Source organism: Anabas testudineus, chromosome 3 (assembly GCF_900324465.2).
Source record: "Anabas testudineus chromosome 3, fAnaTes1.2, whole genome shotgun sequence".
Classification (NCBI taxonomy): Eukaryota; Metazoa; Chordata; class Actinopteri; order Anabantiformes; family Anabantidae; genus Anabas; species Anabas testudineus.
This window is the reverse complement of record NC_046612.1, coordinates 26,766,912-26,784,479: the sequence shown is the minus strand read 5'-3', so window position 1 is coordinate 26,784,479 and position 17,568 is coordinate 26,766,912. Positions and strand designations below refer to the sequence as shown.

Here is a 17,568-nt window from a genome sequence, read left to right as displayed (position 1 = left end):
TGGGACAAGCTATCAGTGCTCAACCCAGGTAGCAATTCCTAATGACAGATGTGAACAAGTCATATTTTTGGTACTGATATTGCCATCATGAAAAGGCCATCCAGGCCCTCAGGTGCAGCTTTCAGAAGGTGGAGGAAAAAGGAAGGCAGAAAAGAGTAGAGGTTTATCCTCTTCTTTTTGCTGCCTCTGGTTTACAGCGCAGGATGTGAATGTAAATGTTTCTTCACTGTCACACTAAAACAGATCACTGTCTGCATTTGACTTTCACAGCCTCAGTCACTTAAGCACCTTGTCCTCTCTGTCCCCTCTATGTGCCTCTCTGTGACATATGCTAAACATCTAGTTAGTTAGCTAATAATCTCTCAGTCTAAACTGAACACTCAGAAATTCAGAAAGCATTGGGAATCAAACCTAGAGGAGAGTTGGACGTGGAGCTAGCAAGACCCACATAACAAAATTAATATTATTATTAATAACACAACACCAGAAAGTTTAGGAGTTAAAAACCAGCTTTCTGTTGTTGGATCGTGCTTCTGTCCAGTACATAAAGCATCATTTCTAATTACATGACTTGCTCTACTGATGCACTGAAAACAAAACACAACTGATTACCACTGTATACTTTCTCCTGCTGCATACGTAGAATTCGCCTGCTACCAGTGTTGTTCCCTTCTACTTATTTATAAATAAATAAAACTTTATTAATCTTATCTATTAAGACAGGCAGCTGCATTTTAGGCTCAAAGGGTTCGGGGTTCAGTGTCTTGTCCAGGGACACTTCAACATTTGAGCAGGAATCTGGGGGGGATCATTTCAGATCAAACATCTGCTATATATTAAAGTTATCAACATGTTTACTGGCTATATGTATGATGCCTATACAGAAGTGACAAAACAAACCCTTATCTCACAGTGAAGATAACATTTCTATCAGTAAAAATCACATTACAATTTTTGCTAGAGCTCATATGATTGAGCTTATTGTATTGGTAATCTGTATCTTAAACTCATCTCCAACTGGCTATCTGTGTCTCACAGCAAGCCACTTCAATATTGATGGAGTAGTGTGTTGAAGCATAGCTTCTGAAATTTACCTATATTAAAAACTTAATCAGTGAAAAACATATCAGTAAATCCACTCAGAGTAGTCCTATTTATAGGCAATAAACCTATTTGTTTGTTGTTCATGCCTAGCAAGAACACTCGAAGCAGAGGGAAACAGCTGTGCTGGTTCTGTCTAGTTTCAAAATACACCTAGTAACCTTTCTAAAGCGCAATGAATAACATGTTGTATCATGTTTGTTTTAGCCATAGAAATGTGAAAATGATAATGATGTGGTTTTAGGGTGAGTTATGTGCTGGAACCATTTCTTTTTGAACAACAGCCAAGTGCAGAGACTTTTGGTAGTTTTTACACAATGCTAACCTGCAGTAAAACAAGCCTAAAAACTGTGCTTCAACAACTTATTCCAAATACCAGCTAAAGGAATGCACATATCAACAACATATGCTCCAAAAATAGCATGTATGTCATGTGTGAATGGATTGGATGGATCTCAGTGACTTACTGACAAAATCAACTGGCATGCAGAAAACAATAACTTTCTGGCTGATTAATGTTCTTCCATGTCAACAAGTTGGAAAAACATGCAGTCATGCAAAAGGCACATAACAACAGTGACAGGCTCAAGATGGAGAAAGAGCTTCCAAAACACACTGCTTTAGTTCCACAGAATGAAAGCAAACCCTGAGAAGACTTCAAAGGCTGTGAATATGCTTGTGTATTTGTCCATGCTCATGTGTGGATTTTCATCTATAACAGTTTTACATTGAGATTATTGTGTTATGTGGATTACTTGGCTCTACTGGATACTGAAATTGACAAGGTCTCTGGGATCAGATGGACAGACTGGCAGACACAAACTCAGAGACTTGTGATACAGTAGAGAATTCAGAGTAACACAGACAGGAAGAGATTAACACGACAATGTTGCCCTCTAGTGAGCACTCTAAGCAGGCTTACATCCTAAATGTCAGTCTCATGCTCAGCGCCTTGTGACACAATAATTTTAGTCAGCTACTTTTATTTATTAACTAAAGAAATTGAAGGAGAAAAACAGGTTTCTTAATTATATTTTCCAATGCAAACTGCACCTATGTGCAAACCATATGAGAATGAAACTACTAACTAGTGTTTTCAACCAGATATTTTTGTATTATGTCTTAATATGGGAATGAATTGCAAAACTGAAACAATTCTAAAGAACTGCATACATTTAGTTAACTACTACTTACAATTTGCAGGTATTGTGCATGCTAGATCATGGACATAGTTTACACTTAATGAAACTGAGCCAAATGTATTTTACGTGTGTTTCTTCTGTTGTGGCAATGCATGATACCCAACCACCCGCAGAACAAGTAGAGAATGAAGATAGACATAGATATAATCTGTTTACATTTACATATGTTCAACAAATCAGAAAAAAAGCTAAATGGACTGCTCAGAGACAATTCTTAGTGATAGTGCTTCCGCTACCTGTCATGGAGTTTTCTGAAGTGCTCAGCTGTTCCCTCAGCTTGTCCACATCGTCAGGGTGAACCTGTTCATACAGAGTGCTGCCAAACCATTCAGACTGCGGGTGGTTCAGCACTGGCGTCACAGAGTCGGACACATAGATCACCCGACCAGTCTCTGCAGCAACCACAAACAAAAAGCCATCCGCTGCCTCAAGAATCAGATGCTTCAGTTCCTACAGGGACCAGAAAAGGTATATGAGCACACACACACACAAAGAAAAAAATCAGAGAGTATTCCACTGTCAACTTCAATGAAGACAGAGTTTACATGTTGGCGGTAGCGTATTTTTAATCAGCTGCCTCTTGTATTACATTTACTAATTAGCCTTAATTACAAACAACTGAAACAGATAATAGTGAGGGAGCACTGAACCTTCATTATCTTCAACTCACAAAATGAGTATCTTAAAACATAGGGACACTGAGTTAAGTGACAAAACAGGAGGAGGACATCAACCTCTTATTTTTTCCAGGGTGTGTTTCTAGCCACTCTCTAGATTAGTAGGTAATGATGAGAACATAAGTAATTTTACATGTCGCCCAATGTCAAAGGTTTCTTGGAAAATTTCCATGATGCACAAAAAAAGCAGCCAGCAGTTTTGGTCTCTTTAGTAATCAACTGCTTCACAGTACGCAAAGTTCAGTTTCAACACAGACAATGAATGTTGAATTCAGCCCAACCTTTGAAAGAAGATGGTACTGCACTGAACTTGTGCTCTTGTTTCTGTTGTGCTTTTATTGTGCAATAATTGAATAGTATGCAGGTCTGCTTTATGTCCCTAGCAGCAAAGGACATCACTCATTCACATATGCACCACATGTAGAAACACAGTAACTCTCAGTCTGGTGCAGCTTTACAGGGTTCCTACAGAGTGGTGTATCTCCTTACAGAGTGGAGCATTTTCCCTCACAAACAATCTAGTATTTATTATTATCATATCATTAGTGAAGCTGATTAAAACAAGCATCAGCAGTGGCTGAACATGACAAGCTGCTGCTGTTTTGTACAAGGTCAACCAGCATTGTGCATGCCTGTGCATCTACTATTATATACAGGGTATTATATGTGTATATACAGTATATATACAGTTGCAAGAAAAAGTATGTAAACACTTTGGGATTTCGTGGAGTTTTGCATGGATTGGTCATAAAATTATACTATACAAAATTATATGTTTTCATGTTTTTATTGAACATAACATGTAAACATTCACACTGCAGGGTGGAAAAAGTATGTGAACCCCTAGCCTAATGACTTCTCCAAGAGCTAATTGGAGCCAGGAGTGAGCCAACCTCGAGTCCAATCAGTGTGATGATATTGGATGTGTTGCTGAAAGCTGTCCTGCCCTTTAAAAACACACACCATTTTTGGGTTTACTTTTCAAGAAGCACTGCCTGATGTGAACCATGCCTTGCAGAAAAGAGCTCTCAGAAGACCTACGATCAAGAATTGTTGACTTGCATGAAGTTGGAAAGGGTTACAAAAGTATCTCCAATAGCTTTGATGTTCATGTATCCACGGTAAGACAGACTGTCTACAAATGGAGAAAGTTCAGCACTGTTGCTATTCTCCCTAGGTGTGGTCGTGCTTCTTTACCTCATGCTGAATGAGGTAAAGAAGAATCCTAGAGTGTCAGTTAAAGACTTACAGAAATCTCTGGCACATGCTAACATTTTTGTTGACACGTCTACAATAAGGAAAACATCAAACAAGAATGGAGTACATGGGAGGACACCAAGGAGGAAGCCATTGCTGTCCAAAAAAATATTGCAGCATGTTTGAAGTTTGCAAAAGAGCACCTGGATGTTCCACAGCACTACTGGCAAAATATTCTGTGGACAGATGACACCAAAATTGAGTTGATTGGAAAAAACACACAACACTATGTGTGAAAAAAAAGGAACAGCAAACCAACATCAAAACCTCATCTCCACTGTAAAACATGGCGAAGGGAGCATCATGGTTTGGGGCTGCTTTGCTGCCTCAGGGCCTGGACGGGTTGTTGTCATTGATGGAAAAATGAATTCCAGAGTTTATCAAGACATTTTGCAGGAAAACGTAAGACCACCTGTCCGCCAACTGAAGCTCCACAGAGGATGGGTGATGCAACAGGACAATGATCCAAAGCATACAAGTAATTCATCAACAGAATAGCTTCAAAAGAACAAAATACACCTTCTGGAGTGGCCCAGTCACAGTCCTGAACCGGATTGAAATGCTGTGGCATGACCTTAAGAGAGCCATTCATACCAGACATCCCAAGAATATTGCTACACTGAAACAGTTTTGTGAAGAGGAGTGGTCCAAAATTACTTCAGATTGTTGTGCAGGTCTGATCTGCAACTACAGGATACATATTTGGTTGAGGTTATTGCTGCCAAAGGAGGGTCAACCAGTTATTAAGTCCAAAGGTTCACATACTTTTTCCACCCTGCACTTTATGTTATGTTCAATAAAAAACATGAAAACCTATAATGTTTGTGTAGTATTATTTTAAGCAGACTGTGTTTTCTATCGTTGTGACTCCACCCAAAGTGTTCACAAAGTTTTTCTTGTTCACATACTTTATATATATATATATAAGTGTGTATATATATATATATATATATATATATATATATATATATATATATATATATATAGAGAGAGAGAGAGAGAGAGAGAGAGAGAGAGAGAGAGAGAGAGAGAGATAAACATAAGACACCAGATCAACTTTTCAGCTTTTCTTTTCAGGTGTTTAATTCTGGATCTGATATACAACTTAGAAGATAGCATCTTTAGTTTGTTTGTTGTTGGGTCTTCTTTTACAGCTCTAACAATGTTTCTATCATCAACTGCTGTTGTCTTCCTTAATCTACTCATTTAAAGATTGTTGCTTAGCACACCAGTGGTTTCTTTCTTCTTCTGGACATTCCAAATAGTTCTACTGGCTCTGGCCAATGTTTGTGCAATGGCTCTGATTTATTTTCCATCTTCTCTCAGCTTAAAAATTGCTTGTTTTATGCTCATAGACAGCTCTCTGGTTTTCATGTTGGTTATACCTCTTAACTATAAATGCAGTCTGATTTCCTCTCCACTGTTGACTAAAGCTTTCTCAAATGGGATTGTTGGGTTTCTAGATAATTTTCCATACAATTATACATTGATCTGTTGTGATTTAGCACTTTACAAATAAAACAGAATTTAATTGAACAGGCAAAACTCAAATCTGACACTGAGACATTCAGTGCTATCTATTGTTCGATTATTCAGTGTAATCTATCTATCAGTCACATGTTCCAATACTTTTGCTCACATGAAAAATGGATGGGTTCAAACAAAAGGTGCTATCTTCTAAGTTGTGTATTGTATCAAGACGTAAACACCTGGAAATCAAAGCTGAAATGTTGATCTTTTATCTCATATTTTATCTCATATTCATCTTTTGAAGTCAAACTAAAATGTCTACAGAAAAATAAGGGAACTGGCCTAACTGTTCCAATACTTTTATAGTGGAGTGTATAAACAGTATAGAGCACGCATGGGCAAACTAAGGCCCGGGGCCATATGCGGCCCGTTATACTTTTTTATCCGGCCTGCCGAACTTGAAAAAATTAAATAAATAAACTTTGGAAATGTTTTATTTTCCCTGTGATTCTAATGGGCTCCCATTAGATGGCGTACTTTAGATAAATTGACTTTATTGAGGTTCCGGGTACTCCATGTTTGCTTTTTGCTCCCTCAGCCCTTCTGTAAAGATGAGCGGACCTAAGAAAAGGAAAGTAGACAGGGAATGTCGAGTGTTCAATAAGAAGTGGACAACTGACTATGTTTCAGTAAACACCAATCGACTGCTGTATGCCTGATATGTCAGGAAACTGTGGCGGTTTTAAAGAATATAATATTAGCCATCACTTCACCACAAAGCACGCTAATTATGCTAGCAAGCTATCAACAAAAGAACGGAAAGCTACTGCTCAGAAGTTGGCAGCTAATTTACAGGCTCAACCAAATTTTTTTCGCTGCCAAACTGGCATTCAGGAGTCAAGTACCAAGGCCAGTTTTATGCTTTCATTCATACTGACAAAGGCCAGCAAGCCTCTGTCTGAAGGCGAGTTTTTGAAAGAATGTGTGGTAGAGACAGCAAGTGTCTTGACAAATTTGAAAAAATCAGTTTATCACGTAGGACAGTGACTCGTTGTTGACTAGAAAGAGGAGAATAAGTAAATCTGCATCTCTTACTGTTTTTGAAATAAAAACAGTCAGGAGGAGAGTGATTATGATTTCTTGAAGATAACAGAACTTGCAGTGCTTTAAACAGCAATTGTTAGTAACCTAAAAGTAATTCTTTTATTGATTTAATTTTCAGTGTTCAATAAATAGCTAAATACTGTGGGACTTCAAAGACTTTTGTTCATTTTCATTTAAAAATTAAAGCACATGTCTTCGCCGTATCCCATGATATATATATTTATTCTCCTATGAGGTGGGGTTGCCAAAACACTCCATCCATCTGCTCCTGGTCCGGCCCCTCTGGCAAAATTTAGAACCCATTGTGGCCCACAAATCAAAAAGTTTGCCCACCCCTGGTATAGAGCAATATCAGTATGATTGTATAGTATGTGATTAAGTTTTCACATTCACAGCCTACTGACTTTGAACAGCTTGTTTTTCTACTTACTAACTACTTACTTTAAACACTGAAGGTCCTGATTCAAAACTAAAAGTAGTTCTTGATTTATGACATTGACATTTATTGACATCTCATTTCTGTTATTCTGTCATTATACAATGTCAATAACTTCAGTAACTGAAATAATCAGTTTTTTGACACTAAGCAGCAAACGAGTGACCTACATGTACAGCATAGCACAGGGGGAAATTAATCAAGCATTTTTATAAATAGATTTGCCTTTGGGAAAGACTTATGGACGAAGAGCATTATGGTGAACTGGTATGTTTAGATGCTGTCTCCCCCACTCTCATTGATCACTCAGGTTTGTTATTGGTGAAGGGTTTGGTTGCTCTATATCCCAGGGAGCCTTCATGTCTGTGTTTCCTTCTGGCTCACCCTTTAAGTTAGGCTGTCTTAGTTAGTTTGCCGGAGTCCCTGCTGCACTTTACACTAAATATACATTCACCTCATACATTATCTGACTGTGATCGCACCTAACTGTTGTCTCTCCTCTTCTGCTCTCCCCTCTCCTCCTCCTCTCTCTTTCTCTATCCCTCTCTCTCGTTCCCTCTTCCTGTCTCTCTTTCCCGCTTCCTGTCTCTTTGTTGGGCTACACATCGTTCCACCCTTTGCCCTCTGGACCTGTCTGACTTGTCCTGGTGCCCCACTTCTGGTTGGAGATCTTGTCGCTTGGATGCCCTGTGTGGTCTCTATGGGATGCTTGTGGTGACTTGGGTATGTTCCACGCTACCATGAAGACATTCCTGGCCTCAGCAGACATCGGCAGCTGTTTCTCTGAGGTTTTGACTTAACACTCGATAGTCCTGGTCTGGAATTTCCTACAAGTCTATCAGAGCCTCCAATAACTATCTGGACTCCACATTAAGTTAAAGACATTAACTATTATACTGGACTGCCTGCTGCCTAACACATAGCATGTAATCACCCATATGAGAATGGGTTCCCTGTTGAGTCTGGTTCTTATCAAGGTTTCTTCCTGTTGCCTTCTCAGGGAGTTTTTCCTTGCCACCGTCGCCCTCGGCTTGCTCATCAGGGACAATCTGTTTATTATGATTCATACACATTCACTGTTCATGTAAACTTCCATAGTTTCTTTGCTTGTGTACAGCTGTTTTGCGCCAATTTCAATTGTAAAAAGCGTTATACAAATAAAATTGAATTGAATAGAATTACAACACACATTCGCCATGGCATCCTTTCAATAAGTTTTTGCAATGTCTCAACATTCATTCCCTTGATCTTGTATTGCCATCTCACAACTGTAAGATGGTGCCACCATGAGTGGCAGCCTTTCCAGCAGCTCTGTGTGTTTTTGAGTTTAAAACTACTATCTAGCCTAAGGATATGGATATTAATACCCCAAAATGTGTTTATTTGAGAAATCAACTACTTGTTCTAAGTGTCCAAGGCTGCTGTCACTGCTCTGCTCCACAGACAGACTGAGGAGGTTTTTCCTAGCCCATGCATGCAGCACTTTTATTCCACCCGCGGAGGAAAGAGTCAAGGCTTACAACAGTCGCTACTTTTATTCTTACAACCTGCTAATTTATGTTTTTATTTAATGCATGCCTTGAGTAGTAATTTTTGGAAATAGGTGGAAACTGTGAATTTCCCAGTAGAATGAATAAAGTATCTATCTATCTATCTGATGATGATGCGAGAGTCGGACTGCTCAATGTTGTTAAGGTCTAGACTCATGTGAAAATTATGTTTCATGCTCCGTAAATAACTCTTTGACAATTTGAGCCCCATGAATCCTTGCATTGTTATCTTGGAATATATTTGTGCCTTCAGGAAAAATAAACTCCATTCAGTATATTTAGGTAGTCAGCTGGCCTCATTCTTTGGGCACATAATGTTGCTGAACCTAGACCTGACCAACTGCAGAAACCCCAGATTATAGCACTGCCCCTACAGGTTTGTACAGTAGGCACTAAGCATGATGGGTTCATCACTTCACCTGCCTCTCTTCTTACCGTGACACTCTGGAACAGGGAAAAATCTGAACTCATCAGACCACATGACCTTCTTCCATTGGACAATTCTTAAGCCAGTTTCAGTAGTTTCATCAATCTCAGATGTTTTCTTTGCTTGATTCATGTCAATAACTTAAACTTTCTGAAATAGATTAATATCTTTTTCACAACCACAAGAAGTGTCTTCTGACATGGTTGTTTAAGAAACAAGAAGCTAGTCACTGCATTAATTAGGGTTAAATAACTTGTTGCCAGCTGAAACATTATCATTCGTGCAGTATTTATGCAAGGGGAGGCTCTTTACTATTTGCTTAGTTAAATCAAGGTGGTGACTTTTTTTTGGACGGGCAGTGTATGTGGGGAATTTTAGTCTATGTGTGGGACACACTCTATTTGTTTCAAAAAACAAAACAGAAAGCATTTTATACATTGATGTAGGCATTGGATGATGATGATGGCTCTCCAGGTGGCCTTACAAACTCAACATTTCAACAATTACTTTGTGTAGATTTTGAACTGATTAGAATTGGAAGAATTGTTTTTACTTTGATATGAAATCCTATGATACTCTCTAGTACTTTAAAGTACAGTACCTGTTCAGTCAGAAAGGAGGGCTTATAGGCTCCATCAGTTGATGTGTTGCCAGTGCCTCTCATGGACTTCATGTGGGAGACAGCCATACGTAGGATGGTCAGCTTATCAGGTTTTCGGGCCAGGGCACTGCAGGTAGGGACCATGTCTGACAGCTCAGTGATGTACTGGGTCATTTTATTGCGGCGGCGGCGCTCAATCTCACTGTGGTTTTCTCTGAAACAGAGAAAAGGGCAGTTAGACACTTGGAGGATACAGACAGGTTACCACTAGAGACTACTCTTTGAATTATCAGCTACTATGATGAGTTTGTTCAGCTGTGTATTTCTCAGTATGGCTGCAGTCTTAGTGCTATTTCTTTTGGCTTTATTACAGGATTTGGCAAGTGTTTTAAAACTGCAACCTATAATGTCCAAATGCTAGAGACTGATTTTACCATTAGATCAGTCTTTAATGGCATAATTTACAATCTGTAATAGTACCACATTTTTGATCTAGTTGATGCTCATTTCTTTAATTTTAGACGAATGTCTGGGCTTGAATTTTCCTGTGGGAAATCTAGGTGCTTACAAAGATCCAGCCAGTAACATCTTTATGAGAAACTGTCTTTAACTGGGGAGACTTTCCTTTGGACAGCAGAGACATAGAAAAGGTATACAGTCACAACTGGCAAGATTCCTAATATAACAATGAGTGAGTAGAACTGAACAGGATAAAAACTTCTATTCTGCCTTAATGGCTGAGATATGGAGACAAGCTGAGATCTGGATTATGTTTTAGAACAGTAAAGTCAATAAGTAAATACACACTATTAGTTTTCATTATGGTCGGCTATAGCATAACTGACTATGTTGATGTAATTTATATATCTGGATTACATTGGCTTAAACAAGCCAGTCTTTATGTACAATCTCAGCTGTCCTTATACTGCTGATGGCTGATGCCACTGCCTAAAAAGTCATCTTCCTCTTAACATGTAAAAACATTTTAGTTATTGTAGTTATAGCTATAGTTATAGATATAGTTAGTTTCTATACAGCTATGTATCAAACTGAGAAGCATAGTGAATTAAGGCTCCTGGCTTTGAGAGACAGTTCTAAATAACTTATATTATGTGAATTACATGTTTACAAAATCTATGTACAGTGCCAAATGTTTTCATATTTTCCTGTAGCCAAATAAAGAAGTGATGCTGGTAAGTTATTAAAACCGTAGTTCTGCCTGTGTCCAGCAGAGAGCAGCTTCTCCTGCTCCACTGTCAACGCTCAGCTTATAGAAGAAAATTCACTGCCATGTTGTCAGCCAGAAATAAACCTCACAATGTACATATTACAGACTTACACTCTGAACAAATTGAGAAGAATGGGAAAACAAATTGATACAAATTAAAGTTGAGAGGACGACTGAGATGCAGTGAAACAGTGTCTTAAAAAAAAACAGTAGAGCACATGTATTTGATGAGGAAAAGAAAAGTCATGAGGTGTTCACATAACAGCAGGTGTTACAAACAAAAGGGTATCTGCAGGGTTGTTGAAGACAAATTTTGGACTTTTTAAGACCTTTAATGCAACATTTAATAAATCTAAGACCTGTTTAGAACCAAAGTAAGGTTTCAGTTGTTTGCATGCTTCATGCACTACACTTTTTTTTAATCAAAGAACAAAACAAAAATAGGATCCAACTATTTAAATATGTTCATGTCAACAACTTTTTTAACGTACCAGCAGATACCCTGAAATGGGAACAGTTTATGAATTTGTTCTAAAATATTTTAGACATGACCAGTGCTCTGTGTTCTCACCTTGAAAATTTGCTAGGTCCCTCTCCGTCTTCATCATCAAAGTCCATTCTGAGAAACAACCACAGAAAATACAGTTATCCCTTTCAGACTGAGTTACACAGGTTTAACTTCAGAGCACACATCAGTTGAGAGTTCTTTCTCGTTTGGCTGTGCTGCTGTTCCAAAGTGACAACCCTTTGTATGCAGACAAGTAAAACAGACTTGTTAGTTTGACCAGCAGTGGATGGCTCTTCTTTACAGAGCTGAAGATGATGGCTCTCTGAGTTTCTCTGCATTGTGCTCGTGTCGGCCGTCATGAACAGCAATATTTTATTTCAGTGCCTAAATAGTAGTCATATTTTGTCTGTTACTCTGACACAGTTTCCACCAGGTCAAGTTATCAAACTTGCCAAACTATCTGCCAAACATCTAAAAAAACAGTATGTAAGACCCTAGGTTAAACCATGTAATAATAAAAAATAATATGCAGGTTTGTGGCTTCAGTGCTTTCTCCCCCTTTTACACTAAGCTGGATTACTATTATAAAGCCATTTGTTGAGAGGTTTCAATGACTCATCCTCATTTTGTTCTGCTTTGCGACAATGACAATTGTTAAAAGCGCTATACAAATAAAATTTTAGAATAGAATTTTACCTCTTCAAGTATTCTGAAGAGTATTACCTCTTTTGTTGAAATCAATGTATGATTCATAATCTATCTTACGTCTATCTATATATAAAACTCTTCTTCTTTTTGATTTTTGGGGAAATTCAGGACACACTGATCATATCAGCGCTGTCATTTCAGGCGTTGAGACAACTTAGGATTTGTGTTGCTCAAGGAGCCAGGAATCAAAACACAGGGCTGAACCTGCAGTAAGTAAACAATCCACTGTACAGCCATGGAAAAATATTAGGAAATTCAATAAAGAAATTAGCAGTGCATAACGTGGAGGATAACATAGAATGAGTGTCTGTTTTTGAGTAGTCCTGCAAACTGGTAGCCCAAAACAGTGATTTGTCAATGAATAAGTGCGGATTTTGATTAGTTATTATTTTACCACTGCACCTGTCACCCAATGATTTCGTCAGATGGATAAATGAAACTAGATACCAAAATAACTTCACACAGCTCAGCTCAAGCCAAACATCTTCTGAAACACAGAAACACACTGCTCTTAGAATGATATGTGTATGTGTCGCAGCAGACTTAGAGTACAGGGAGGACACACAGAGACTTAATTTTACCTACAGTAAGTGTATGTAAACACACTGTATGATGTGTAACTGTCCACAACATATTCATATGTCCAATATGTTCATACTCACATAAGGCACACTGTGGACCAGTCTACAGTATCTTTCTCTCTGTATGAGGGGGTGAGAGAGGAGACTGTTATGTGTCTGATGTTATCTTGGATTCTTACTCAACTATACCTACTCATCTCAGCTCATCTACACACACACACGCACCCTCTTGCCTCCCTGTGTATTAATAAATTATCTTTGAGCGGACTAAATGTCTGACCATTACTGAACTGTGTCATGTACAGCTACACCAATTCACACACAAAAGCACATACCCAGTGTAAACAGCCTCTGTTGTACTACTTCATTCCTTTAATGTATCTCTTTCAACATAAATACAGAATTTGACTCAACTGACTCAATTTCACAATAAGATTCTTAAGATAATCTTTACATTCTACTGTCAGGACTACATCTGCAATGATTCATCAGTTTATCAATATATATCAGCACTAAGTGAACTGGCAACAGTTTAGATAATTGTTAAGAAAATTATCCTGAAAAAGAAATATCTGTGTGGCTATTTTGTCTTTTAGGATTGTAGCTCTGAAACCAGATAATTTACATTACATTATAATGTAGCATAATGTTCATTAGCCCACATTATTCATCAACTAGTTGTACATTGATCATGGACACTGAAAATAAGCATTAGTTGCAGTCATAGTCATGATGACCATTTTGTGATCTATTTTTTTAATTGTTGCAGTTTTGACTAAAACATTAATAAGATGGACAACAGTTTGTTGTAAGCTAACACCTGCCACATAAATCCATCCAACCTTTATGTGGACTAGTAGACTACTAATATCACATTGCATGGTTGCCAGCCTGCTCTTTCTAAGTACTGAATGAAAACTACTGCTTAATGTGGTTCCTAAAAAAGATTATTTGATTTTACACAAATGTCCATAATATAGGTCTTAAAATCTTTACATATGCAGTGAAAAACAGTTAGTGTGGCCATATTATGCAAAATCCACTCATTGGTTGTTTTTGTACATGGTGTATGTAGACGTACAGCAAGTATGATAGAAGTACAGTCCCTCCTTTTTTACATTTATCAGTCTGCCACTGTCACTGTCCTCACTACAGCAGACTCACTCTGCAAACAGCAAAACAGCAGCAGCAGAGCACAAAGCAAGGACAATGATCACAAGTTTCATGTATAGATTAACACAGAGGTTTTTTTCCTCCCATCTTCTCAGGATCTGCACAAACTGAGGATGTATTGGTTGTTTGAGGTCCAACCATTCATGGCTGCTGGATTCCCTTGAAGACTGAAGCTCAAAGTCAGACTGTTTCAGACCCAAACCTAAAGATTAGTTAAAGCTTGACACTGTAATCATTGCAAACACCAAATGTTTTCTTGTTTGTTTCTTGTCTGTTGTTATTGTCTGTTATTGTTTCTCTCCTGTGTGAAAGATTCCAACCAGTTCATCGTTGCTAGATTAATTTTAAGATGGACTCATTCTGACTCTCTGTGACCTAAACCTGGGTCTCATTCAAAGTTTGAAGTTCTAAGTGTTACAAACACTGTTTAATGGGTTTGCTTATTGAATGTAGCCACATTAGCAGCCCAGTAATGCTGATGGGCTAATGTAGCTAACGCTAGCTTCTCACTATAATCTGCCGGCATTAAAACACATAAAGCTCTTACAACAGATAATAGTACAGTATGATCCTAAACATATAGTATCTTAATATGGAAAACTGTTTTCAAAGGTGTCTGCAATCCAGACCAGTTAAACAGATGTTTCAGAATATAATCACTTTAGGACCCAATAACAACAGTCCTGGTTGTTGTTCTCTTTGAAGATACTTACCCTCCTGATCTCCGCTTGCCCCCACGTCCTGGCACGGCTCCTCCCATCCTCACCTGGCTGGCACCAACCGCTCCAGGCATCGCTACTGTCCCTGGCAACTCACTGCCCATCTCTGGAAAATACAGTAACAGTAAGGCATAAGAACTGTATGTTAGCAGAAGTATTCACAACATTCAGTAGGACTACTATTACACGTTCAATGTTTTGTAGAACTATTAAAACATCAACTCCGAAGGTGGACTGACACCCTCATGTTCCCCACTGGATCTGAGATCTGTTTTGTATCTTCTGGATATGGATGCACAGGCACAATCAGCAGCAACACAAGTCATGTCATATTTTAACAACATGGATGTACTGTAATTGACTATTAATTCATTATTAATAGTTTGTCCCAATAACTCCTTAAAAAAACCTCCAGTTAATCCAAAATGCTGCAGCCAGAGTTCTAACTGAAATTAGCAAGAAAAATCATAATTCTCCCACATTAGCTTTTCTCTATTGGCTCCCTGTAAAATCCAGAATAGAGTTTAAAATACATCTCCTAAGATAACACTTTATTCCCTATTAAGTGTTGTATACATAATACACAATAAAGCACTTAATAAAATCAAAGATCCATCAGATTTAAGACCTCATAGTACCATATTTTCCCAGTAGAACACAGAGTGCATCCAATCTCTATTTTACATTAGAGGTAAACAACATTTTTATTTTGTTTAGGTTCCATATTAATCACATAATCCAACAGAGTTAGGTAGTCTGTGGCAGTTCAGAGGCTGCTCACAGTATTACCAAATGTAAACCATTTTAAGTTAATATACTGGATCAAAAGTCGGCTGAATAGCGCCCTCCATGCTACATCTAATAGGGGTCTTAGGCATAACCCTTTTTACACATACCTGTATCTTGTGCCTCACTTGTAAGTTTGTTTGGTGTCTGCCAAATCACTAAATGTAATGTAAATTAAATGTAATTTCAAAAGAAGAAAAACCTCTTGAAAAATGAGAATCCTGCCTGTGAGACTTGAATAAAAATCTGTAGCTTGTCTCTTTTCTTCTTCTTTATCTCTCTGTGTATTATTGTCCTCCCCACTCATCCACAAATTTATTCTGTTTGCTTACTGTTTTCCCCTCTACATCTCCCTTCTATTAACTACCTGCCTCATTCTGCCAGATGAAATAGATGGGCCAAACAAACCCACCGGCATGCCCTTACACCAACTAACACTGATTTCACTTCCCGAGAAACGGAAACACTCATACTGACTGCAGTAAAAGGCATTCCAAGAAGTAGTCTTCCATCATTCATTCATAAAGTGGGTATAGGTAACATGCAGCTCTAAACTAGAGTAATGTGTTGAAGAGCAGTGCACTCAATCAGTCTGGCAGGAGCAGCACACACACTGCTGCCCTTCTCCTAACTGTCCAAATAGGCATGTTATTCCATGGCCAATGTAAAACCCATGGTGGACACCACTTGGATCATAAAGAAATACGTTGGATTTTAAGAGAGAACCATAGGTCACTGTTCACAATATATTCTAGGAACATTAGCAAGAAAAACATGCATGTGCAGCGTAGTAAGGAAAGAAGGAAGTTGTATTACTCAAAACAATATGCTCAATACATGCAACCAAATAAAATAGCAAAAGGTTCACCATGTTTGCTGTGGAAGACTGCATGCAAGTTCCGCTACACGTGGGTGTGCACATTCACAACAAGAGTCCCACACAATGTACATGCTAGTGACCGCTGTGAACCAGTCTACAGCAAAGTCATATTCTTCTTTGCCTACTTTATAGAAAAAGAAGAATATGATGGTTCTGTGTTAAAACAGTCTTGTTATGTAAATGTTTTTTGGGGTTCTAATGGCTTTCAGGTTGATTCTGTTCTTTAAAAATGTATTGATTATATAATTAGCGGGGCATTGAGCAAAGAGGTGGAAAAGAAAGTAGTTGGGTCAAGGTTCCCTCCAACCAATAGGCCAGTCACCAACTGTGTACTAGTTTGACATACTTTCACATATCAAGAAGTCTGAACCTGCGCCACACCCCAACTACAATAACATAATGTGGAGGATTGCAGGGAGGTGCAGGGTTATGCACCATTTTCCACACGAAGCACAAAGCAGGCCTAATGAAGAAAGTACAAGCAATAAACAACACCGGTTGTTACAGGAAGAATGCACATCTGCAGAAATTCTAGATCTTCGCTGCCTGTGTCTTCACACAGTGCTTGTTTGGTTAACTGCAGTAAAGTGTTGTAAAAAAAGTTAAGACTATTGAATAAAAATAATATTTAAAAAAAATTATATCATCACACTGATTGGACTCAAGGTTGGCTCACCACTGGCTCTAATTAGCTCTTGAAGAAGTCATTAGGCTAGGGGTTCACATACGTTTTTCCACCCTGCACTGTGAATGTTTACATGTTATGTTCAATAAAAACATGAAAACATAATGTTTGTGTACTATTATTTTCAGCAGACTGTGTTTTTGTATTGTTGTGAGTTAGATGAAGATCAGAGCACATTTTACGATCAATTCATGTAAAACTCCACGTAATCCCAAAGGCTTCACACACTTTTTCTTGCCACTGTACACCGGTTTCTCTCTTGTTTTACTCAACAATGCAGCTAATTCAGGAGCAGTGAGGCATCTGTTTCTCAAGGAGGACACTCATAAGTACATGTCTTCTTGAACAGATGTGCACTTGGGCCTTACACTGTGTCTTCTGTCCTGATTGGATCCAGTTGCAGCTCTCTCTCTAAAGACTGTAGTGTGAACCTTTTAAAGAAATCTTTAATTTCTTGGCTATGTCTCAAGGAGAA

General features: G+C 38.3%; 1 protein-coding gene across 2 annotated transcripts in view; it reads right to left on the bottom strand.

Moving 5' to 3' along the window:
- arnt2 (aryl-hydrocarbon receptor nuclear translocator 2) overlaps positions 1-17,568 on the bottom strand; it is a 47,331-nt gene that overhangs the window by 26,368 nt on the left and 3,395 nt on the right. The window contains exons 2-6 of one of the 2 annotated variants that reach the window (XM_026378163.1): positions 14,737-14,848; positions 12,932-12,970; positions 11,625-11,672; positions 9,826-10,039; positions 2,540-2,753 (exon numbers count right to left, since the gene is read on the bottom strand). In XM_026378163.1, coding sequence (XP_026233948.1) covers positions 2,540-2,753; positions 9,826-10,039; positions 11,625-11,672; positions 12,932-12,970; positions 14,737-14,848 — 627 coding nt within the window. The remainder of the gene's footprint in view (positions 1-2,539; positions 2,754-9,825; positions 10,040-11,624; positions 11,673-12,931; positions 12,971-14,736; positions 14,849-17,568) is intronic. The other variant, XM_026378164.1, reaches the window with a different exon arrangement.